General features: G+C 43.8%; 1 protein-coding gene across 3 annotated transcripts in view; it reads right to left on the reverse strand.

Annotated features, from left to right (window-relative positions):
* Positions 1–27,122, reverse strand: part of FAM13A (family with sequence similarity 13 member A) — a 906,414-nt gene that overhangs the window by 496,482 nt on the left and 382,810 nt on the right. For all 3 annotated transcript variants that reach the window (XM_078676111.1, XM_078676110.1, XM_078676109.1), the window contains 4 exons: positions 25,241–25,330; positions 22,885–22,974; positions 20,548–20,637; positions 7,679–7,765 (listed from right to left, as the gene is read on the reverse strand). In XM_078676111.1, coding sequence (XP_078532237.1) covers positions 7,679–7,765; positions 20,548–20,637; positions 22,885–22,974; positions 25,241–25,330 — 357 coding nt within the window. The remainder of the gene's footprint in view (positions 1–7,678; positions 7,766–20,547; positions 20,638–22,884; positions 22,975–25,240; positions 25,331–27,122) is intronic.

A 27,122-nucleotide genomic window follows, 5' to 3' on the forward strand; every position in this document is an offset into this window, starting at 1 on the left:
GGGTTCTGTGTTGAGCCCGACGTTGTTTAACATCTTTATGTCCCCTCTGGCGGCGGCGGTGGAGGCTTACGGAGCCCAGATCGTGTCCTACGCTGACGACACGCAACTCCTCTTCACATGTGGCAAAGATCAGCCATTTGATGGGGAGAGAATTCGGGATTGCCTGGACACGGTCTTCGGTTGGTTCCAGCGTAATAGTCTGAAGGCCAACTCCAGCAAGTCGGAGGTTCTATTTTTCGGCTGTGCTATCGATCCCGAGTGGCGGCAGTGGTGGCCGGCTGCCATGTGTCACCCGGCACAATCCTCCTCGGTTGCCAAGAACCTTGGTGTTAAGCTTGATAACAAGCTCTCTTTGAGAGCGCACGTTCTCGACCTGTCCGGCACCTGTTTCGGCATTCTGAAAATACTCCGCAAGTTTCTTCCTCTACTATCTGCGGAGCACAGACGGATTACGGTGCAGGCGCTCATCGGATCCAGGCTAGATTATGCCAATGCCCTTTTCCTAGGCCTACCGGACTACTTGGTCCAGCGGTTGAAGGTGGCACAGAACTCTGCAGCCCGTGCGATCTTTGGTCTGCATAGACGAGCACGGGCTTCTGGGCTGCTGCAGTCGCTTCACTGGTTGCCGATCCGGAAGCGGATTATGTTTAAATCCCTGACGCTTGTGCATAAAGCTTTGTTTGGATCAGGCGCGGGATATCTGCAGAAGAGATTGGCTTTCTATCGCCCTGCTCGCTCACTGCGTTCAGAATCCCTTTTTACTGCTGTGGTTCCACGTGTGAGGAAGGCCCGCATGGGGGGGCGTTCTTTCAGCCTCAAGGCCTCCCAGTTGTGGAATTCGCTCCCATTGGCACTTCGTAGCACTCCCAATTTGTTTCAATTCAGAAAGAATCTGAAAACTTGGCTTTTTAATCTTTCTGTTTAGGTGGGTTTTCTTGCTTCTTTTTCTGGGATCTGTCTTTCTTGTTATTTTGTTGTACATTGTAGCTGATTGTGGAAAGCGCCGGGACACTCTTTTAGAGTAGCCGAGCGCTATATAAACGCTTTTTAACATAACATAACATAACATAACATAACTATTCCCGCCCTGCTTTACTCAACTACCACGTTGCATAAGTTGCGTCCACCAGACACTAACAATTGCAATAGGCTCGACCCTGCTCAACCCCTATTGTCATCATTGCACTGCTGTGCCCATTGTAAAGCTATCATTCCCCTGGTGAACGAATCACCCACGCACAGAAACAACAACCACCCAAAGACTATTTGGACTGCACTTACCAATGTCCGATCTCTTGGGAAACACCGACAAGAGATTGCCGACCTGGTAAAAGATAGAAACTTAGATATTATGTTTCTGACCGAAACTTGGATGGACAATACATCTGACCCTGATCTAGTAGTCGCAGTTCCTAGCGGCTTTAAGATTTATAGACAAGACCGGCAGCGAAAAAAAGGAGGTGGGTTAGCCATCATTGCCCGCGACACTTATCCGGTGAGGAACTATCAGATCTCTGCCCTGACTTGCGAAGCCATGCAATACGCTATTAAAATCTGCCCTTCTGATAATTTCAAAGGAATTCTCATGTACAGACCGCCGGGACTTCGGTCAGAATTCCTGCCTGATCTTAGCACAATTCTAGAACCTCTAGTCATTGAAGCATCCATAACAGTACTGGGTGACTTCAATTTTCACCTAGAGAAATCAGAAGATAGGGATACCTTTTCTCTTCTATCCGGCATGAACACATTAGGGCTCTCGCAACTGGTAAATTCCCCCACGTACGACGCCGGTCACACCTTGGATGGCATCTTTTCTAACCTCGAGGGTCTTCATATATTAGATAGTTTACCTCTTACATGGTCTGATCACCACGCTATCCTGGGGACTATAACCATCACGGAAGCTATAAAGGCCAAGGTACCTAAGCTTAGGCGTGAACCTTTTAAAGCCTGGAAGGATATAGACAGCACCACCCTGAAATCCTGCCTTTCCGCCTCTCAGCCTATACTATCCTCTGACCCTAACACAGCTACCAAGCAATTTCAGGATTGGCTCGGTTTCGCTACTAATTCACTTGTACCGCTAAAACAGGTAACAAGGAACAGATCAACTCCCTCGGCCCCTTGGTTCACTGATGAGTTGAGGGTTCAGAAACAACTATGTAGGAACAGGGAGAGGCATTGGCGAAAGTCCTACAACGAAGTAAATAAAACTCGTTACAAAGAGATGCTCGCCAAATACAAAATAATGATTACAGAGGCCAAGAAGAAGTATTTTAGCGACTGCATAGAGCAAGCCAAGAACTCCACAAAACAGCTCTATGACACCACCAAGTAGCTAGCTGGACACTCTTCAGACCTACATCCCCCCCCCCATCTCAAGCCCTCTGTGATGCACTAGGCACATTTTTCTTTACAAAGGTCAACGATATTTACACTGCATTCTCAGCCAAAACTGATATCAATAATTCCTCATTAACCCCGCATTTCACTCCCCCTGCGGCGCTCTTTACACAATTTAAAGACATTACTGAGCTTCAAATAGCGGAAATTACTTCCTTGATCAAAACCGGATCAGCTTTAGATCCATGTCCTTTCAATATTCTCCCTCCAGCAATGGACGTCTTAAAACCTGCCATCACTCACATCTGTAATCTTATGTTCAGAACTGGGATTTATCCGGAAATCCTGAAAAAAAAACCTCCTTAAACCACTCCTAAAGAAGCCTAACCTGGATAAGGCTGACCTGAAAAATTATCGACCGATAGCCAGTCTACCATTCTTAGCAGAAAAAGCTATGAACTCACAGTTATCCGAATTTATCGAGGAACACCACCTACTCGATGACACCCAATTCGGGTTCCGTAAGTTTCACGGTACTGAAACCGCCTTGATCAAGGCAGCGGATGACATTAGAGTCATCCGAGATCAGGGTGGAACAGCAGTGCTGGTGCTCCTTGATTTATCTGCTGCCTTCGACACGGTCGACCACTCCATCTTGGTCGACCGTGTCGAAAAAATGGGCATCCAGCAGGCAGCTAAAGATCTACTGGCCTCCTTTCTTTCAGGCAGGAGTCAGGCTGTTACCTTGGGACCCTTACACTCAACTAACCTGTCTCTGCCATGTGGGGTACCACAAGGCTCATCCCTAAATCCGGCACTCTTTAATATATATGTGTCGGACCTAGCCAACATCATCCGAGCACATGGGATGAGCCTTACCTCATATGCAGACGACACTCAGTTGGTCCTGTCCATTAGAAACAATGGACACAAAATGGCCGAGAGTTTTAAGGACGGTATGTTGGCAATTGGAGACTGGATGTCCTCCAATTGCTTAAAGCTCAATTTGGATAAGACCGAGGTGGTCATCTTTGGACAACTCAATCCAAGTTGGTCCCCTGATTGGTGGCCTACACTATTTGGAACTGTGCCTAAGCCCACGCCCAAGGTAAGAAACCTGGGAGTTGTCTTTGACGACCAACTCAACTTTGTTGCCCATGCTAACCAGGTAGCCTCCTCGGCGTTTCATAAATTACGTTTAATCAGGAAAATAACCCCGTTCCTACCTGAAACTGCTGTGAAAACTCTGGTAAGTTCCCTAGTGCTGTCCACTTTGGATTATTGTAATGGCCTCTTTGCAAACGCCCAGATTAGGGTACTTGATAAAATGCAAACAACACAAAATGCGGCCGCAAGACTGATTGCCAGAATTCCTAAACACATGTCTGCTACAGACACCATCAGGAAACTACACTGGCTTCCTATCAGAAGTAGGGTCAAGTTTAAAACGCTTTGTATTGTGTATAAAGCTCTCCATGGACAAGGACCTCAGTTTCTCAAAGACCAACTAACCCTCTACTGTCCCTCGAGGATTCTTCGATCCTCTACTCTGAATGATTTAGTGGTGCCTCGCACTAAGACGGTCTCCTGGGGAGACCGTCGGTTCCTGGTTTCTGCCCCTAAACTATGGAATACTCTCCCTCAGTCAATTCGAAGATGCACCACTCTTTGGTCCTTCCGTAAACTTGTAAAAACCTGGCTTTTTAACAATTAATCTATCCCTCTCTGACTTATTTACTCAGTGGAGATCCTGATGCAAATACTATAGCGCCGAGACGCCTTCGGGCAATTGTTCGCGCTTTATCAAATTTCACAAATAAATAAATAAATACTATGTGATTAAACCCTGTGTGTCAAGTACTTTTAGTGAGCTATATGACTGTTTTGAGATCTGAAGAATCTTTTTTTCTCCTCCAAGTGGACAGCCTTCAGAGTCTCAGCATCATTCTTCATTCTCTACATTCTCCTTAAGTGTGCTAGCCAAAAAAATCAGAGTCTGAATATGGAAAATTGAGAATTTTCAACTGAGGGTGGTTTCAGTGATGCAAGGTGCAAACTTCAATTTCTACATCCTCACTACTAGATTGGTTGGTAAGAAGTCTGGCACGAAATCCTGTTTGAAATCCTTTGGTAGATCATCAGATAACTACTGGTTGTTTTACAATTTCTGTCCTAATAGTGCCATTGAAACTGCTATTTTCAATGTGGTGGCAGAAGTAGCACACATCTACCAGCTACATCCATTCTTTCACTCTTCCGGTCAGGAGGTGCTAATGTTTCTGGAGCTGAATCGTGTTATATGCATGTTGGTGATACAGGATCTTAGTCAGGACACAATCTTAAGAATGCAGATTACTGTTGAGGTGGCTTGTACTTCTTTGTCAAGGGGTGTTTCAGGTTTGAACATGAGAGACGTCAAAACCTTTTTCTCCATAATCTAAATCAAGGTTGGAACCAGAGACAGTAAACCGCCAGCAGTCCTTGAATGTAGTTTCCATAATATTAGAAACTGAGGTGTAAGTAGCTTCAAATTGAATGTTCAGTTTAATGGTTGATGACAGTAAAACAACTTTTTATTTTTGAAATGCAGCCCGTTTTCCTTTAAGGAAAACGGGATGCGTTTCAAAAAACATTTCAGTTTTATTTTTCAAGAGTAGACAGCGGTCTCTGGGACCACTGCCCGCTCTTAAAAAACTTTTTCGCTGCCATTGACAAAGGGGAAGAGGTCCCCTTGGGACCCCTTCCTGTTTGCAACTGGCTTACCACCTACCTGAAGTAGGCAGAAAACTGCAAATATTTTGCAACCGCATTCCGGTCACAAAACATTCATACATCCCTCTCAAACTATTTATAAGGAAGGGGCACCCTTGATAAACCCCTTCCTAATACCAACTCGCAAACCTATCTTGCGAATCATTAATAGGTTAGCGACTCACAAAATATGGTTAGTACATGCAAAACGTCTTAGCGGTCACAAATGACCCGATTCTCCGTTTGCGACCGCTAAAACGTGTTGTGCATGTGACACTAGATCTGCATTGAGGTCAACAAAGTCCTTGGCGCCCTTAATTATGTTTTGAAGGTTTGTAAACTGGCTACAAAATCATCTTTGCTCAATGTCAGGTTGAGCTCTTATAGGTTCTGCAGTGTCTACTCAGCTGGCATCTCCAAAAAGTCAGATTCCTCCAGAGTCTGTGAGACTGGTGCAAAAAAAGTATGTCACACTTTTCTGCGTACGCTTTTTTGGCGGCATGAACCCTCGTAAGTAGATGGACAAGAAGGTTTGCGTTCACGCCACTTTTTTTCATCAGATGAGACACAAAGCGTGTGCTGCTTTGACGATAACATCTGCAAGTGTCTGTATCAGTGTGTGAATCATATATCAGGGATCACCATCAAGCCAAATTTTTCTGTAATACTCATTTAATTAGTCTCTTTCACAGGTCGGACAACATCAGCACACCATATACCCCTAATAGCTGGACATCACGTTGAACAGCTTTCAGGGTGAGCCCCTCTGTTAAATGAATCGTAGATTTCACAATGGAGTCTAACACAATCCAGGGAAGAGAGACAACATCACAGTTTTTGTCATGGAGAGATAAACAGCTGGCTGGTTTGATATGTCTGTATAGGCTATGCCATGCTAGAGCAGAGGGTGGTACACAGCTTTCCGCTAAGCTCCCATACTCTGTAAAAAACAGTAGTGCCCCAGGGAGGTGCCATAGCCACAGAGGTGCCAGTTACACTGTGGTTACCTCTGAGCACACTAGAGTCATTTTCTGTTATTTGCCCAGTAGCATCCAGGATCTTGTCAGCCCATCTCATCCTCCAAATATTAAGGCCTGAGGAGTGCCGTGTTTAATGGAGCAGTGCTTCCTTCCCCCTCTTCTCCACATGTCTCAGTCAGATGCCCTCCAGTCCCTCAGGGGCAGCCGCCGTCACAAGTGGTTCATGTAGGGACAAGTACCCACCCGCATCACACCTCCAAAGTTGCTCAGCAGCTGGTCTCAAGACTTCATCTGCCTCCATGCAGTGATAAGACAGCCTGTCCTCAGGACGTCCTGCATCATCAGGCGGATGGCGCCACTTCATCTTCAGAGTCTATAGCCCACAAAGCCACAGGGGAAACAAATGGCCCAGAAGTCCCAGGCATGGGATCTGCCAATTTCTTTTTAAGCAGCTGCTTCTGTTTTTGTGGCCCTGGCTGCAGTCACAACTACTATCTTGAATGCAACTCACGCTTTTTAGCCAGCATGTCAACCAGAGAGTCCTCATCTCTGCCTTGCATGACTCAGTAGATGGACATGCGATTAGTGTGGATGGAGGTAGGCCCTCCTAGGAGCCACTCACCTTTATCTTTTAAAAGTCTAATACTCAGACAAACTTGTCTAAATAGGCTTTGGAGAGTGCTTCTCTACTTCTGGACATGCTGAATACCTTAACCTCTATGCAGTATATTTGTATACTAGACGTAAAGTGTTCTGGGGTCTGCATGTACAGGGAAATTATTCTAAGCTTTATTACTAGCAATGACGATCCTCTGATGCACAAATGCATGTGGATTGGATACGGTAGCATAGCTGAATGAAGGAGGTACTAGTGTGGCATGATCCCCTTGGTTCTAAAGATGAGGGGGCAGCGGAACATATTTTGAGGAGGATTTGATCAACACTGCTTATTTTTAGGCAGGAGGGTTTGGAGTGTACTTTACTGATGAGGTGTTATTTTATCAGTAAAGAAGTCACAGTTATCGAATGTGGTAATGTGCAGGAAGCAAGATGCATTGTTACAGTTTTTTTTAGCAAAGTAGGAGGATTCAAAGGGAAAGGGTCAATATGGATGGATGTGTTTTAGGTGATTGGGTGAGATGCTGAGCAGAAATGTCTGAATGCATACCTTTATAGCAGAAAGACAGAGAGAGAAAATCTGGATGGAAGAATGTTAACGCTAGTTAAAGAGTAAGGAAGCAGTAAAGAGATATTATAACAAGTATATAAACAGGCTGGTAAGAGAAATTGTGAATAAGACCTCTACAAAAATATTAAGGGCTAAATTTTTTGGCAGACCTCTTTTACGCATTATTTTATCCCTTTAGATGCAAATCTAATTTTTGTGATTCCAATATTTAGAAATAAGCAATATACGACTTCTCACTATTAATGAGACATATACCACATTTCAACCTAAAATGATATAGCCTTATAAAAATATCTTGGTTACTTCCCACAGATCTACAGATTGCTCATGCTCCTATCTAGCCATGCGTACCTGCATGCCCTACATACTGAAAGACGTGGAAAATAGGGTTCTAATTGAAGAGGCAACTTACCTTTTTTCTAGGTAACGGCTTTGGAGCATCTGTTTCTACATCACAAACAAAAATGACAGGCTGGGACTGCAATTCTGATGCGACTTCCTGAAGAAAAAAAAGATACAGAAAATATTTTGCTATTAGTAGACTAACAATGATGAAGAACAAGCATTGGCAAAGGCAATAGGTCTCGTCAATGCCCGAGCTATTGGCCTTGTCACTGAAAATGTCTGTTCGCCATGTTATTTAGCAGCACATCTGCTGAACAAATCTGAAAGTGTTAGTGATAAACAGTTCAGGAGCTTTGAAGTGAAGTGAGGATGTGGCGTAATGGCCACAGCTTCCAACAGGGGAACTGAGGAACCAGGTTCCAATCTCTGGGTCGGCTGAACAGTTTGTGATTATGGGCAAATCACTTACGCTTACCTCTGTGTATGACAATTAATGTGCCATTGTGTAATGTAACTGGTGAGCACTTAAAGCGCTCCAATACCATCGACTGGAATCAGCACTATGGCAACATGAGAGGACGGAACAAGAGCTCCAATACCATCGGTATTGCAAAAAGATAAAAATAAAAGCAGCAGCGACAAGGAAGGTGGTGAGGGGGACGGCTCAAGCAGGGAAGCAGGAGGGGCTGGGGAGATGGGCAAGCAACAACGAGCGAGGGTGGGAGGAAGCAACAATGAAGGGGTAAAAATACCTTAATTAGAGCAGGATCAGCGAAAAAAATGAATGTGTCATTATGGAATGTAACTGATGAGCACTTACAGCGCTCCAATACCATTGGCTAGTGTTTGCACTATGGCAAGACCGAGGACAGAGCAAGTTCTCCAATACTATCGAATTGTGCAAAAAAAAAAAAAACAAGTGCTGTTCATGTTTTAACAACTTTTTAAGAAATGCTGCAGTTTATGTATACACACATTCATTCTAGTAGTATGTGTGTATGTGTACAAGGTAGACGGCCTGAAAACACAAGTACGCCTATGGAGTGCTTGAAAACAAAGAAAAAAATAAAATAGCTGTGCAAACCGGGAGCATTGTAGGGAGACATGGTCCATGCACAATGGGGGGACCAAACACAAGAAGAGGGCATGGTGCCTGCATGCCATGACGAATGGCATCAAAGAAAAAGAGAGCGACGCTGAAGTTTACCAATGGTAGGAGATGGGCCGCCTGTAAGCCCACAGATAGAACACAACACGTCTCTTTGAGACTACACACGCGTTGTCTATCTGAGCAGCGCATGCGCTGTCTAGCCCAAACCTAAAAGCAATAGATTTCACACAGGTAAACCCTACTGACTTTGCCAATGCTTGTAGTGTTTAGAAAAGGGGAGATTATGTGATTGGCCCGTAATCACAAAATGTGGCCCGGAGGCGGAGGCTAGGGAGACAATGTGGCGTCCTCTTTGGAGAGGTTGTGGCGTAAGGGCCAGAGCTGCCGACTATGGAGCTGCCAAACCAGGTTTGCGTTTCAGCATCGGATTAACATCCTGGATTGTGGGCAAATCTCTTAATCTCCCCATGCCTACAAAAATTAATGTGTACTTGTGTTAAGGAACTGGGGCTAACAAAGCGCTCCAATATCTTTGGATGGTGTTGCGGATATATAAAACTGCACAAAAAAAGTAACTGGTGCTAATGTACAGTGCTCCACTATATTTGGGTGGTGTTGGCGCTATAAAAAACTGTACAAAAAAAAGAAAAGAAAGAATCACAGTTATAGGCTGGTTCACAGTAGTGAACATGAGGAAATATCGCATTGGCAACCACATTAACAGGCATTTACAATGCAATGGTCTCGGCAGCATTAAAGGTAGAGCTATTGGCATTGCTCATTATTTTTGTTTTTTTAAAAATCATAAATAAATGGCATTGTCATTTACATTGCCAATAGCTTCATCACTTGCATATGCGAGACCTATTGCATTAGCACCCACACACAGAGTAAGTAGTAGAGTGAGAAGTTGATAGTGAGTAGGAGAGAGTTATTAGTAAAGATTATTAGAGAGCGCATCACAGCTGTGTGAATAATAACAGCTATGAGCTCGTGCCTGAGGTGCATCATCAGAGCTGTGAGAATAACAGCTGTGAGCTCGTGCCTGAGGTGCATCATCAGAGCTGTGTGAATAATAACAGCTGTGAGCCCCTGCCCGAGGTGCATCATCAGAGCTGTGTGAATAATAACAGCTGTGAGCCCCTGCCCGAGGTGCATCATCAGAGCTGTGTGAATAATAACAGCTGTGAGCCCCTGCCTGAGGTGCATCATCAGAGCTGTGTGAATAATAATTGCGTCAGCCCCGTGCCTGAGGTGCATCATCAGAGCTGTGTGAATAATAACTGCGTCAGCCCCGTGCGCGAGGTGCATCATCAGAGCTGTGTGAATAATAACAGCTGTGAGCCCCTGCCTGAGGTGCATCATCAGAGCTGTCTGAATAATAACTGCGTCAGCCCCGTGCGTGAGGTGCATCATCAGAGCTGTGTGAATAATAACAGCTGTGAGCCCCTGCCTGAGGTGCATCATCAGAGCTGTGTGAATAATAACTGCGTCAGCCCCGTGCCTGAGGTGCATCATCAGAGCTGTGTGAATAATAACAGCTCTGTGCCCCATGCCTGAGGTGCATCATCAGAGCTGTGTGAATAATAACAGCTGTGAGCCCGTGCCTGAGGTGCATCATCAGAGCTGTGTGAATAATAACAGCTTTGAGCCAATTGTCACGTATTCCATTTTTAATGTGTACTGTCTCTAAACGCATACCAGCGCATGTTGTCTCAGTTAGTATTGATGCTCCGGTCGAGGTGTAACTATCGATAGTTAAGTGGAACACAAGAGTAACAACTTCGCCAAAGAGCAGCATTAACGCGCTAAGGAAAGGCAGCGGTAATGCGGAGTGCTTGTGGCACTATAAACCCTCCCTTTTAAAAGTTGGATTAATGATGCGGCGCAAATGGGGTTGAAAATATCGGCCGCGATGCCCTGTCCTCTCCTCCCCCGTGTGTATGTGTCTGCTCTCCTGGGCCGCTCACAGTTCACGTTACTTTCTATAAGCTTTTAGGTTTCGGTTTCTTTCTTACTCATGCGGGTGCATCTGGCTTTCGAATATTTACGGCGTGAGCTGCAATGAAGTGGCGCCTCGCTGTCGGCAGCAAGTTCTTTCTACTTATACCCCAAAGAAAAAAAGCTAATAATATTATTCAATGTCATGTTTCACTTCTGTAGCTGTACAGAGTAAAAAGCGTAGCACGGCATATATGCGCTTCTATGTCCAATTATTCCTAGCTGCTCTTTTAGAAGTTGCAGCTCGTGAGTAGATGTCTCGGAAAAAAACATGAAGCCGAGAGCGAGCCACATTTAAAGCTCTCCCGGCCTGTGTTATCAGAATCTCGGAGCACTGCTGCCCACAAGCACAGAGCACCCACTGACACACACTGCACTGCCGGACAGAAGCGTCCTAAGCACGGTGCTGGGGTCGTCCCCAGAAACGCATTGCACATTGCACTTTCCTAGCTCGATAACATCTTCTTCAAGGCGCTCTCGCGTATCAGACACTCCTTACCTACTCACGCCTACACAAGAACAACCACACTCCTCCGACGGACAGAACCGGCGCCCTCAGTAGGGTGCCGGGATTGCCTCTAGCGATTCAGAAAAGGGGGTGGTGATGGACAGAGCATCTGAGTTAAACAGAACACTCATACCCAGTCAAAAGATCAGGCCTTGATCCATTCCCATGATACACTGGGCCAGGGACAGACTAATTTGCATATAGCCAGGTTCTGAACTGGGATGGTGCAGTGAGCTAAAAAACGGTGATGGATCAAGCCCTGATCTTTTGACTGGGTATGAGTGTTCTGTTTAATTCAGATGCTCTGTCCATCACCACCCCCTTTTCTGAATCGGGATTGCCTCTAGCAACAATGTTCTTGTTCGTACCATGAACACATCTCCTTCCAGGCGCCCTCACGTTATCTCACAAAAAAACACTACCCATACGCACCCATGAACAACCACGCGCCTCCAGCGGGCCAGAACGGAAACATTCTTGTAGCTCCACAACATTGAGTTTGCGCCATTGTCTATGGCAGAGGAAGATTCCGACGCGCGCCTTGGGATTGGGTCGCGCGCGTGAGCTGTCTACGTTACAAGCTCACACGCGCGACCCAATCCGAAGGCGCGCGTCTGAATCCGCCTCTGCCATAGACAATGCTGCGCGCGTGGCCAGCTCTTGTCTCCACTCCTTGTCGGGTCTTGTCGGCTGAGCCGACGACTAATGTTCTCTGGCGAAAACACGCTTCGCGCGCTTCTAGCCGAGACCCAAAAAGGACTACTTTTCCCATGTACACTGAGGGGTAGGCAGACCTGGATGACATCAAGACTCCTTTAAAGAAAATTCAAGTTAATCAACAATGGCGCACGGAAACACTTAGCCAGTGAATGCGGAAAAGTAAGAAAGTGTCCTGATGGAAGAAATTTGTCCCACCCTATGAAATGAGAAGCACAGGAGAAATGTGGCTAAGCAATGACAGTAGAAGACACAGGTACTTTAGAAGCTCCGATATGCCCTGTGATGAGCATATCTGGTTCACTTGAGATCTGATTTGCTATTGCCGAACAAATACATATGGAGTAAACGTGCACACATGCCTAGTACCCACACACACGGAAAATAAACTCAGACCACACATATCAGGTAATAGCAGCCATGCAAACATGCTCCAATCAGCACGTCAGTTATACCCTAACAGGACAATAAAAGGCAGACCCCCACCACCCCCTAGAAGGAAACAGACTACAATAGGGATTTAATGCAGTGACTGGGTAAGGCTATGGGATGATTTGTGGACGGGGCAAGCACCAGGAGGTGCGAGGGAGCAAATAAAAACGGGAAGGAGGAGGTGCGGGAAACGGGCAGCTGGAACGAAGAGAAAAGCAGTGACGGGGAGGGGTGATCTGTGGATGGGGCATGCACTGGGAGGTGTGAGGGAGCAAGCAGCGATGGAAGCTAGGAGGTGGGGAAACGCAAAGCAGCACCCCTCTCTCTTAGCCGCTTACGCTCAACTTCTGTAAATCTCCATGTACCTCCCCCATTTCGTTACCTTTATTCTATCTTCCTCACCTCTCTCAATAGACTTCGCTTTTACATCCCATCTCTATTTGCCTGTCTCTCTTGTATTTGCCTCTGAATCCACCTCTGTAGCTGTACCTATTCTCTCTATCTCAATTTCATCCCTCTCTGCACCTCACTTCTATTTCGGTCTCACCTTCCTGTATCTCTCCTCCCACTACCTCAACCTCTATCACTCTATACAGGTCATCTCTATATCTTTCAACCCTTTACTACACCACTCAATAACTGACTATTCACTGTACCTCATTTCTCTAGCTAGCTCGCATCTTTCTCACTACCTCAACTAACCTTTCAATATACCACACTATTCGTTTATTACCTTGTCTCTCCAACATATACCCTCTTTCTACTTACGTTTTCTCTACCGGTCTCACAACCATACTACTTTCTTGCTACCTTTCTTTCTCGAACGTTACCTCACCCCTTCGCTCTCTCATCTTTCTCTGCTATCTTCTTCTCTACTTCAACTCATCCTCTCTACCGCACTGTACTCTCTCCATTTGAACATGTCTACCTCTTCATCCCTAGCTCATTGCTCTTTCTCCACCATTGTTTCAACCTAACCTCTCTTTTGCTACCTCACCCCTGTCTCTCCAAGTCCCTCATTTGCTCTCACCTGCTTATCTCAATTTTAACCACTTACTCTTCTCTCTGACTTCTCATTTTTCCAGATCTCTCCCTCTTACAACTTTCTCTCTACCATGCATCTCTCTATTTGTCGATTACTACTTCACCTTTTTACCCATTTACTCCTCTCTGCATTTAGCGTGAACTCACCCCTTTTTCTACATTAATCTGTCTCTACTCCCCCTTGATGCACCCTATGCTGCATGCTCTTTATACATTTCATTATCAATATTTCTAATAATCATTACCTCTCAATCTCTCGCTAAATCCTTACCTTTCTCTCTTTCTCTACTTAAATCTTCCTTATCCTTTCTGTCTATAGCTTTCTTACCCACTACCTCACCTTTCATCCATTTAACTTATGTCTCTCCATACATCACCTATCTCTTTAGCTCATCAGTTTCTGCGTCCCTCCTCTTTCTACTTGTCATCACTATGCCATGCTCTTAACCTTTCAACCCTTCCCCTGTTTCTCGCTCACTGCTATTTCAACAGAGTTTGACATCAAGGTCTAGCCGTAGAAGTGTGCAAACAGAAGGAAGATAGGAGGAACATGGTCAGGGAAGAACACTAATGAGAAAATTATCAGGTTTCACAAATTTGAATAGTTAAAATCAACACAACAGTACTTTCATATTCCCTAATGCAACAAGAAGGCCAGTTGTGTAGGGGGGTTTAATTTTTGATTACTATTATCTGTCAATGTAAGCTACAATTTCAAAATCTAATTGAACAAGGCCTATTTCAATATTAACACTATACAAAACAGGAGCATCTCAGAATCCATGAGAACTTGATGAGAACCTGAGAGTAATAAAGGCAATTCAAATAACGATGGGTATTTCGGGGTTATCTGTGAAAATATCTTTGAAACGGGGGACTACAGGTATATTGAATCCAAACAAGAATTATTCAATCTAAAGCATATACCACACAAGGGGTTCGAATACATGTTGAGAAGTAGCAGATGAGTAGTCACTGTTCCTTTACTTTCCTTTCTGGCTACTTTTACTTTGAGTGGGCTGGCGAACTGATATTTATTATTGACTTTTCAGCACTAATAGCATTACTTTTGCAGTGTCATCATCAGGACTAAAGTACAAACCAGTAGAAACCCTCTGTATTGCTTGGGCTCTCAAAATCTCAACCTACTAGCGATATTTCTCTGGTACATGCAAAACTTGCAGTAATTTTCCTTGGCCAGAAGAAATTACTACAGTGAAGATTGCTATTTGTGAGTTATTTCCACTTTTTTGTCCTATAGGGATTGGTGAACCCCTAACTACATGAGGTTCATTTGAAGCTAGATCGATTGTGTAGGAATTGGGTGGGTGACTTACAGGAAGCTCTTGCCAGACCCAGGGCTGTGGATCAATGGGCCTCTCCTGAGCACTGTCAAGCATCCGGCTCTCTTCATATCCAATGTCAAACTCTGAGATTGCAGGGAGTCATAACTGGCTCCAAAGGAAAGCTGGAAGTTACCTTGCCACACTAGTGAACTAGAGTCACTTAATAAAATTGAGCATTATCTGTTAAGGCTATTAGACTTCCATCAAGTATCGGGTAAGATTTGCAGACTTTGTCCTGTCCATGTGTCTACAACTTTGTGTACTTGAAACCAAGGAGCTAGGCTGCTTTATCTACACCTCTGCTTTTTGTTTCTTTGAACTTTTGTGGTTGTTTGCAGAGTAGGGGTCTGAACAAGGATAGCAAAGGAAAGCCTTTTTAGTGTATTGTATCTGTACAGCTAAACTGGGGTTGGAATATTGAAGGTGAATCAGCAGATGCCATGAATTTTGGGTGTATGTTATGTGAATCTATCTATTTAAACTATCCTAAGTGCCACACATCTGCTCTACACCATGAGGGTTATGCCTTCTAGCAGATGGTTCTGCCTACACTACAAAAGCTGAGGTGGGAAACTGTGCCCACTGACAAGGTAGATGTGTTAATGTTACACCCGTCTCTATCAGATTTGCTGTTCGGCATAATTGGAACTAGGCAGTCCTGGATTGGAGTTTGATTTTCATCAACATGATCAGGTGTGTTGTTTTCGTGCATTCCTTGAGTTGGAGATTTGGCTTTTTCTCTTCTGGACTGTTTCAGTGGGTACTGCTGCTTGGCTAAGTAACCATGTACTTGTCTTTAGATATACTGGGTCCCTTGGATGAAGTTTGAGAATAAGTCGGAAGTGCTGCAGTTTCTTGGTTGTTAGATCTTTATTGCTCTATGCCTAGGTGCTGCTAATACTCAAACTACAAAAAAAAATGTTGTCAAGTATAATCTATAGATTAAACATATATAGCCTGGTGAAGTCAGACCTGGGGACTGGTCCTTCTAGCAAAACGTAGATCGACATGAAACATTACTTCTAAAAGGTGTAATCCTTCTGTATCACTAGACCTCGGCTAATGAGCCATTGCACTGAATCTCCTCCCATACTGCTTTTACAACCATGGTCTGTGGCTTTAATCAAGGATACCCTAAGTCTTTGGCTTTGGTATGAGTCTTCATTCGGTTGCTTTCATTGTGCTTCGCCTTCAGGTGCAGGTAGCAATCTTGTACCGCTGGGCACATTGGCCTCAGTCTTAGTGTCAGTTCTTTCTGAGCATGCTTACATTGGGTTTTTCCACGAAGTCTTGTCTGCCTCTGTCTTGTAGCTTGCTAGGTAGCTTCATATCGGAGTTCGGTCCTGGCGCTTATTATTTTACAGATAAAGCACTGGGTGTGACCTATATGAGGGACTAATATTATATTAGTAGACTGCATTGATACAGCCAGGAGGAGGCCCCTAAGCGCCAGAGAGACAGGGATACAACACACCACGGATGCATTCTGGGTAACACAGACAGCGCTGAAGGACAATGCCTCGCACAGGGTTTACAGGAAGGATGACAGGCCTCTGACATCATCCTGGCAGCCCTCCATGAGTGACCTAAGACACGTCGGCGTCCTTCATCGGGCGCGGCGGGCCTGAAAGCACACAGTAATCACATTTCTCAATGCCTGTCGTCCTGTCTGAAACCTATTGTCGGGAAGCCGCGGGTACATGCCTCCCCGTGCGCCGGCCTCTATTGAACTCTAGCTGCCGGGGACTGTGTGCACGTCAGCTACACATGCACCATACCCTGTCCCTGACGCCAGCCGGACGTGTCAGAAAGGTAATGGCCCACCCTCGACCAGGGTTACAAACTATCAGGTTTACAGGCGGCGTGAAGTCACCCTGCACCCCCCTACTCCCTACTCACACTGTACACGGCCTGCTTGCGTGGTGTGGGGGGGATAGGTGGCTGGGGGTGAGGATGCAGTCTTGCCTGGTCAACTTTATCTAGGTACTGGTACCTTTAGATAATAAATTGCCTCAGAAACGACAAACCTGCAGTATGAAACACGGTATTAACCAGTGGTGCGCGCGCACCACAGAGTAGCAGGGGTGAGGGAGCCAGTTGTCTGTGCCGCGCTGATGCGCGTGCTAGACACCGGTGGGAATGGGTGGAGCAAAGGCGGGACATGCGCCCGCCTTTGCCCAATTGCGTGCCGTATATTTTATAAAAAAGCACGCTAAAGCCAATGACGGGCTGGGAAAGCAAAATCACACGCACGAGCGTGAGGTCAGCTTTCTGAAGCCCGTACAAGAGGTCTCGTGGTGCACGAGCAATGCTGCGCACTGCAACGCTAGGCGCAAGACCTAAAAAGGCATCTCTTATGCAAGTAGTCCACTAGTGCAAGGCCTTAGTGTTATAAGTGAGCCCACAGTCGGATTACACACCTCAAGCATAAATTCCCTGATCCCTGGATACTCATGGTCATGTATCAGCAGTGTCGGCTTACTGTCGCTATTTGGGTAAGTACAGTATTTCTTTGCATGTTCCCGTTTATTTACATAGCCACTGAAATTGATTAATACTGGATTTAGATCATGCTATAAGCTGATGACCTCTTGATCCTATTGAGATTTTGTCTCTGTGATGTCCCACCAGGAATATGCAACTTTTTGGTGCTGTATTTATGCTTGAACTAAAACCAGGTTTATAGGTAAGAATGGTACAGTACTATGAAGCACTTGAAAATATCCAACACAAGGGGAATCCTTCGAAAACAAGCACTGGCAAAGCCAATAGATCTCTTGCCAGTATCCACAATGCAGTGCAGCGGTAACAGTTAAAAACATTTTTTTAAAGCCTTTGACGCAGCAATTGGTGTCATTTTGTAGGTTTGCGCACCACGCATGCAAGCGCCTACAAAATGAATGTGGGCACATTTTTTTAGTTTCCAATCCAAGTTGGATAGGTAACATAATTTAAAAAAACATGCAAAAGCTTATTTTTTTTAATTCAGGAGGGCAAGGGGGTGTAGCACGGGGATGGGTGGAGGGAATGGCAAAGCCACAAGGTGGTGGCTGGGGAACGGTGAAGAAACAAGGTGGAGGGTCAGAACGCCGAAGCAACAAAGGAGAGGACGCAAAAGCAACAGAGGGACGGGAGCGAAAGCAAAATGTAGGTAAGGAAAGCAACACGGAGGCCGTGGGTGAGGAAAGCAATAGGGAGAAACACACAGGTGAGTGTAAGAGGGAGGAAGGCAAGAAGAAGCAGTTGGGCAACAGAAAGTAAAACGGAGTGCAGGAGGAGAGACGTACACAAAGGAGACGGTTCAAAAGTGCATGCACTCTAACGGAGTGCTTCACAAACAAAAAGTCATGCTTCAAACCATGCAGTGGAAGCATCAATGACAGAAAATCAAAGAGACTGTAAAAAAGCAATGCTCCATTGAGGGACAAACACAAGATTGACAACCTGGGACACTAAAAAGAAGCACACAAATGAGTGACAAGGAAAACCAACCAATGGTAATTAATAGACAGGACCCCCAAGCCCCGCTATAAGCTTGGTAAACATCAATCTGCCTGGCAACAGACAGCGCAGTCTAGTAGGCTTGGCCTGAAAAGACCTCCTGACCTGAGCTGGTTTTCATAGATGCCAATGTCATGTCTTTTTCACTTCCAGTGAAGATTCGATTCCTGGGCACGCTTTTGCATTCGTATCTGGCAGTATTTACGGAGAATCAGAGAGACTTGAGCCCTGTCTGCACATTCCTACATGTGATATTATATTGTCCTCATACCACTTACTTGCTTTGTTCACCATTGGAACAGACGGAAGAATTTAATTTATTGCAATGCAGAGCTGTCACCTTTTTGGAAGTGATGTAGGCAATAGGTAGGAGGCATTGTCACAGGAACAAACTGAAGAATTTTATAAATGTGTTCATTTTCTAACCAAGCGTAAGTCTTTTTGTTTTTGTTAAAACAATAAATTTATCAACTCACGGGTCCCAGTGGGTGTCACAAGAGCCTAAAGCCATTCACACCAGTTTATTAGCGCTGGGAAGTTTCAGTGTCCCTATTCTGCATTGTTTGATATGGCAAGACGGAGTTTGGGAATAATATTGCTGATGATTTATTATTTTGAATGTTCTATTTACCATGGTCTTCTAATAGTTTTGAAGTGTATTGTTTATGCTGACTAGGATCATTAAATTCAATATATGCAATGTAGTGGAAGGTTTGAGAATTTGTTAGACACTGGGTTCAGTGTGCACAATAACACACGGTTCTAAGACACTCTACTCTGCACCACTCCACTCTACACCATTGACTCTATGCCAGTCCCCTCTACTCTACCCCCACGTCACTCACCTCCACTTTACACCACTCCATTACATGACACTTGGTGCCATCCTAAACCACTCTACCCTACTGCACTTTAAGCCCTACTCTAAGCCACTGCACACAACACTCCACTCTACTGTGCACCACTGCATTCTTCGCCACTCAGCTCTACTGTGCACCACTGAATTCTACACCACTCCACTCCACTGTGTGCCACTGCACTCTATGCCACTCCACTGTGAGCCACTGCACTCTATTTTGCAACACTCTGTTCTACGCCACTGCCCTGTACGCCACGTCACTCTAAGCCTCTATACACCAATCTGCTATGTGCCAATGCACTCTATGCCACTGCACTCTACTGTGCACCACTCCACTCTATGCCACTGCACTCTACGCCAATTCACTTTACACCAATGCACTCTACGCCACTCCACTCTATGCCACTCTACCCCACTCCATTACTTGACACTCGGTGCCACTCTAAGCCACTCTACCGTACAGCACTCTACACCACTGCACGCTACAACACTCCACTCTACTGTCCAACACTGCATTCTATGCACTCAACTCTACTGTGCACCACTGAACTCTACACCACTCCACTCTACTCCACTGTGTGCCACTGCACTCTTTTCTTCACCACTCCATTCTACGCCACAGCACTGTATGGCACTCCACTCTATGCCTCTCTACAACACTCTTCTCTGTGCCACTGCACTCTACTGTGCACCTCTCCACTCCATATCACTACACTCTATGCCAAATCACTTTACATCAATGCACTCTATGCCAGTGGACTCTATCCTACTGCATGCTATGCCAATACACTCTACATCGATGCTCTCTGCTCTGTATCACTCCACTCTACGTCACTGCACGCACTCTTGGCCACTCTTATCTACTCTGCACCATTCTATGCCACTTCACTCTACTCTGAATCACGCCACTGCACTCTACACCACTCTGCTTTACTTAGCGCAACTCCGTTCCACCTACATCACTGCACTCTACGCTGTGCCACTGCTCTCTACTCTGCAGTACTCTATGGCACTGCACTCTACACCACTAAAGGCCACTCTCCTGTATGCCACAAACCTTTAGCCATGCTAAACAGCAGCCACGCTGGTGTACAACATAGCTAAAACACACTGCCAAAACCAATAGCGCCTGCATAAGCGAGACCTATTAGCTTTCCCAATGCTTGTTTACAGAGCACATTTTACATCTGCACATCCATTTTGGGAATATTTTGTGGGGGAAAAGTGCTCTTGGTTCCCCAAATACAGCAGGGAAGTGTTTTAAGGTTGATGAGAATTAATAAAAGCCCTACAATGCAGGACAAAGCACTTTTAAAATTGTAACTTAAAATGGTGCAACAAACCTGTTGTGAAACCATGTTTTGAAGCCGTTCCGGCAGGCAAGGGAAAAGGGCTCCAAGTGAGGAGGAGAGCTTACCTTTCTTCTCCTTGGGGATGGTTTTGATGTATCAGATTCTACATCACAAGTAAAAATGAAGGGGTCGCACTGAACATCTGGTGCGGCTTCCTACAAAAAGGAGGAAAAATAAAGTGTTCTTATTTAACATCAAAACGAGAGAACACATACAATTAACACAATATATTTTATAATAGATGAACGCAACATGAAACCAAACATTTTTATTTAAATGAGTGAGTATGACAGACGCAACATAGAGCAATTAAACTGGATGTCAAATGCTGCTAGGACCTCTATTCTATGTGTTTTATGTACGGCCAGCCTTAACTGGGATTCCCGTCTACTTCCTCTGTACGGAATTTGCAACCAGTAGGTGGATGGTGCAGGGTTTTGGAATAAAATGGCTCCATATTTACGCCATGAACAAAAAGCACAGGATGCGGTTGCTGATAAATGCCCAACACCCAAGACAGGTCCACTTTTCTGAGACACATTGATGAAGGACTTGACAGAGTTTGCAGAAATGGCATGCGTGTGAGACAAATGTAGTGGCAAACCAGTTGAGCATTTATGTCAATTTACAACGTATCACTAAAAAGACAGTAAAGCAAAGTGGGTGATGGAATACATCCACTCATTCTCTCGTTTTAATGTTAGAAAGGCATCGGCCTACTCAACCCGCCACAAAACCACAATATGGCAGATATTAGGTAGCGAGATTGTTTTGCAGGAGTTCTGAAGTAGTCATACAAAGACTGTAGAGTGGATGTAATAGACTAAAGAAACATAATTAAGAAAAAACAACCATCAAAACAAAATGCAGAAAATCACTAAACCCAAAACTGCAGCTTAAAAAAGCTCAAATAATTTTCTTAGTGCTTTATGCCCCCGTTGATCAACATATGTTATCTGCAGGTACTTGTACTTTTTAAAAATCAAATGAAATTGGTTTCTTTATTATGACTGGATTTCTGAGTCCTAATAATGGTTAATCGTATTATTGATCGCTTTTGGAGTATAACAATTTCCCAAATTCTGAAATCAGAGGTTGTGACACTGTAGTCTTTAACTGCAGGTATAATACGCCGGAAGTATAGAGTTAAACACTCAAAAGCTAATGGGAGGAAAGCTCGCAAATACTCTTATCACTGGAAATTACTCTGGAAAGTATTCCAACTCATTGTTTTTAGCCCACCGTGCCAAACTATGCAGAAGCCGTCCTTAGGCAATTTAAATCAGTACTGATCAAGCTCTTCACCAAACTGCCAGGAGACGCCCACTCCAGAAGGGAACACAGGCAACCCCAGAGCAGATTTGGACACACCTAAAAACAACCTCTGTACAAAATGAAGGAAAGAATCATTACCCAGACTCATGGGGAAAATCCCTATCGACCATTACTTAAACCAAGTGGGTTTTCTATTTTTATGTAACATAAAATACATTTGTCCTAACAAAGAGGCATACTTTAAAGTAGACAGGCAAATTATAAACTACTCCTTACTGGAAATGTGTAACTCAACGGCTGTGTCATCTTTATGAGGTGCACTGATTACAAATTGGCACACTTCTTGCTTGGAGCAACTCATCTTTCAAAAGATCAAAATGGAAAACTATTTGTATTCAATAAAAAATAACTGCTCAGAAAATGTCAAGAGTGCTTTAGACAGCTCTCGGAAACATATGGGTGGTAAAGATAAATAAGGGGCGAAGGCAGGTAAATCATTTTGCAATAAATACAGAGAGTGAGTACTGAAAACTCTATCATGCATAATATAGCAAAATATACCAGATCTTCCCTGGTTTTCTTGAATACTGGAGTCTGAATAGGCTGCCTAACAATATAAGCCTTTATGCGCATTCTCCCTCTTATTCAATAAAGGGACATTAGCGCAACTCCGTTCCACCTACATCACTGCACTCTACGCGGTGCCACTGCACTCTACTCTGCAGTACTCTATGCCACTCCACTCTACACCACTATACGCCACAAACCTTTAGCCATGCTAGACAGCAGCCACGGTGGTGTACAACATAGCTAAAACACACTGCCAAAACCAATAGCTCTTGCATAAGCGAGACCTATTAGCTTTCCCAATGCTTGTTTACAGTGCACATTTTACATCTGCACACCCATTTTGGGAATAATTTGTGGGGGAAAAGTGCTCTTGGTTCCCCAAATACAGCAGGGAAGTGTATTAAGGTTGATGAGAATTAAGGCAAGCCCTACAATGCAGGACAAAGCACTTTTAAAATTGTAACTTAAAATGGTGCAACAAACCTGTTGTGAAACCATGTTTTGAAGCCGTTCCGGCAGGCAAGGGAAAAGGGCTCCAAGTGAGGAGGAGAGCTTACCTTTCTTCTCCTTGGGGATGGTTTTGATGTATCAGATTCTACATCACAAGTAAAAATGAAGGGGTCGCACTGAACATCTGGTGCGGCTTCCTACAAAAAGGAGGAAAAATAAAGTGTTCTCAATTTAACATGAAAACGAGAGAACACATACAATTAACACAATATTTTTTATAATAGCTGAACGCAACATGAAACCAAACGTTTACATTTAATGACTGAGTATGACAGACCCAACATAGAGCAATTAAACTGGATGTCAAATGCTGCTAGGACCTCTATTCTATGTGTTTTATGTACGGCCAGCCTTAACTGGGATTCCTGTTTACTTCCTCTGTACGGAATGTGCATCCAGTAGGTGGATGGTGCAGGGTCTTGGAATAAAATGGCTCCATATTTACGCCATGAACAAGGAGCACAGGATGGGGTAACTGACAAATGCCCAACACTCAAGACAGGTCCACTTTTCTGAGACACATTGATGAAGGACTTGACAGACGTTGCAGAAATGGCATGCGTGTGAGACAAATGTAGTGGCAAACCAGTTGAGCATTTACGTCAATTAACAACGTATCACTAAAAAGACAGTAAAGCAAAGTGGGTGATGGAATACATCTACTCATTCTCTTGTTTTAATGTTAGAGAGGCATCGGCCTACTTAACCCGCCACAAAACCACATTATGGCAGATATTAGGTAGCGAGATTGTTTTGCAGGAGTTCTGAAGTAGTCATACAAAGACTGTAGCGTGGATGTAATAGATTAAAGAAATATAATTAGGAAAAAACAACCATCAAAACAAAATGCAGCAAATCACTAAACCCAAAACTGCAGCTATTCACTTAAAAAAGCTCAAATAATTTTCTTAGTGCTTTATGCCCCCGTTGATCAACACATGTTATCTGCAGGTACTTGTACTTTTTAAAAATCAAATTAAATTGGTTTCTTTATTATGACTGGATTTCTGAGTCCTAATAATGGTTAATTGTATTATTAAACGCTTTTGGAGTATAACAATTTCCCATATTCTGAAATCAGAGGTTGTGACAGTGTAGTCTTTAACTGCAGGTAAAATATACCGGAAGTATAGAGTTAAACACTCAAAAGCTAATGGGAGGAAAGCTCGCAAATACACTTATCACTGAAAATTACTCTGGAAAGTATTCCGACTCATTGTTTTTAGCTCACCGTACCAAACTATGCAGAAGCCGTCCTTAGGCAATTTAAATTAGCACTGATCATGCTCTTCAGGGGAACAATACACACCAAACTGCCAGGAGACGCCCACTCCAGAAGGGAACACAGGCAACCCCAGCGCAGATTTGGACACACCTAAAAACAACCTCTGTACAAAATGAAGGAAAGAATCATTACCCCGACTCATGGGGAACATCCCTATCGACCATTACTTAAACCAAGTGGGTTCTCTTTTGATGTAACATAAAATACATTTGTCCCAACAAAGAGGCATACTTTAAAGTAGACAGGCAAATTATAACCTACTCCTTACTGGAAATGTGTAACTCAACGGCTGTGTCATCTTTATGAGGTGCACTGATTGCAAATTGGCACACTTCTTGCTTGGAGCAACTCATCTTACAAAAGATCAAAATGGAAAACTATTTGTATTCAATAAAAAATAACTGCTCAGAAAATGTCAAGTGTGCTTTAGACAGCTCTCGGAAACATATAGGTGGTAAAGATAAATAAGGGGCGAAGGCAGGTAAATCATTTTGCAATAAATACAGAGAGTGAGTACTGAAAACTCTATCATGCATAATATAGCAAAATATACCAGATCTTCACTGGTTTTCTTGAATACTGGAGTCTGAATAGGCTGCCTAACAATATAAGCCTTTATGCGCATTCTCCCTCTTATTCAATAAAGGGACATTAGCGCAACTCCGTTCCACCTACATCACTGCACTGTACGCTGTGCCACTGCACTCTACTCTGAGTACTCTATGCCACTGCACTCTACACCACTATACGCCACAAACCTTTAGCCATGCTAGAAAGCAGCCACGCTGGTGTACAACATAGCTAAAACACACTGCCAAAACCAATAGCTCTTGCATAAGCGAGACCTATTAGCTTTCCCAATGCTTGTTGACAGTGCACATTTTACATCTGCACACCCATTTTGCGAATAATTTGTGGGGGAAAAGTGCTCTTGGTTCCCCAAATACAGCAGGGAAGTGTTTTAAGGTTGATGAGAATTAATGAAAGCCCTACAATGCAGGACAAAGCACTTTTAAAATTGTAACTTAAAATGGTGCAACAAACCTGTTGTGAAACCATGTTTTGAAGCCGTTCCGGCAGGCAAGGGAAAAGGGCTCCAAGTGAGGAGGAGAGCTTACCTTTCTTCTCCTTGGGGATGGTTTTGATGTATCAGATTCTACATCACAAGTAAAAATGAAGGGGTCGCACTGAACATCTGGTGCGGCTTCCTACAAAAAGGAGGAAAAATAAAGTGTTCTCAATTTAACATGAAAACGAGGGAACACATACAATTAACACAATATTTTTTTATAATAGCTGAACGCAACATGAAACCAAACGTTTACATTTAATGACTGAATATGACAGTCGCAACATAGAGCAATTAAACTGGATGTAAAATGCTGCTAGGACCTCTATTCTATGTGTTTTATGTACGGCCAGCCTTAACTGGGATTCCTGACTACTTCCTCTGTACGGAATGTGCATCCAGTAGGTGGATGGTGCAGGGTCTTGGAATAAAATGGCTCCATATTTACGCCATGAACAAGAAGCACAGGATGGGGTAACTGACAAATGCCCAACACTCAAGACAGGTCCACTTTTCTGAGACACATTGATGAAGGACTTGACAGACGTTGCAGAAATGGCATGCGTGTGAGACAAATGTAATGGCAAACCAGTTGAGCATTTACGTCAATTAACAACGTATCACTAAAAAGACAGTAAAGCAAAGTGGGTGATGGAATACATCTACTCATTCTCTCGTTTTAATGTTAGAGAGGCATCGGCCTACATAACCCGCCACAAAACCACATTATGGCAGATATTAGGTAGCGAGATTGTTTTGCAGGAGTTCTGAAGTAGTCATACAAAGACTGTAGCGTGGATGTAATAGACTAAAGAAACATAATTAGGAAAAAACAACCATCAAAACAAAATGCAGCAAATCACTAAACCCAAAACTGCAGCTATTCACTTAAAAAAGCTCAAATAATGTTCTTATTGCTTTATGCCCCCGTTGATCAACATATGTTATCTGCAGGTACTTGTACTTTAAAAAAATCTAATTAAATTGGTTTCTTTATTATGACTGGATTTCTGAGTCCTAATAATGGTTAATTGTATTATTAAACGCTTTTGGAGTATAACAATTTCCCATATTCTGAAATCAGAGGTTGTGACAGTGTAGTCTTTAACTGCAGGTAAAATATACCGGAAGTATAGAGTTAAACACTCAAAAGCTAATGGGAGGAAAGCTCGCCAATACACTTATCACTGAAAATTATACTGGAAAGTATTCCGACTCATTGTTTTTAGCTCACCGTACCAAACTATGCAGAAGCCGTCCTTAGGCAATTTAAATTAGTACTGATCATGCTCTTCAGGGGAACAATACACACCAAACTGCCAGGAGACGCCCACTCCAGAAGGGAACACAGGCAACCCCAGCGCAGATTTGGACACACCTAAAAACAACCTCTGTACAAAATGAAGGAAAGAATCATTACCCCGACTCATGGGGAAAATCCCTATCGACCATTACTTAAACCAAGTGGGTTCTCTTTTGATGTAACATAAAAGACATTTGTCCCAACAAAGAGGCATACTTTAAAGTAGACAGGCAAATTATAACCTACTCCTTACTGGAAATGTGTAACTCAACGGCTGTGTCATCTTTATGAGGTGCACTGATTGCAAATTGGCACACTTCTTGCTTGGAGCAACTCATCTTTCAAAAGATCAAAATGGAAAACTATTTGTATTCAATAAAAAATAACTGCTCAGAAAATGTCAAGAGTACTTTAGACAGCTCTCGGAAACATATAGGTGGTAAAGATAAATAAGGGGCAAAGGCAGGTAAATCATTTTGCAATAAATACAGAGAGTGAGTACTGACAACTCTATCATGCATAATATAGCAACATATACCAGATCTTCCCTGGTTTTCTTGAATACTGGAGTCTGAATAGGCTGCCTAACAATATAAGCCTTTATGCGCAGTCTCCCTCTTATTCAATA

The sequence above is a fragment of the Lissotriton helveticus genome, chromosome 2_1 (genome assembly GCF_964261635.1).
Source record: "Lissotriton helveticus chromosome 2_1, aLisHel1.1, whole genome shotgun sequence".
Taxonomy (NCBI): Eukaryota; Metazoa; Chordata; class Amphibia; order Caudata; family Salamandridae; genus Lissotriton; species Lissotriton helveticus.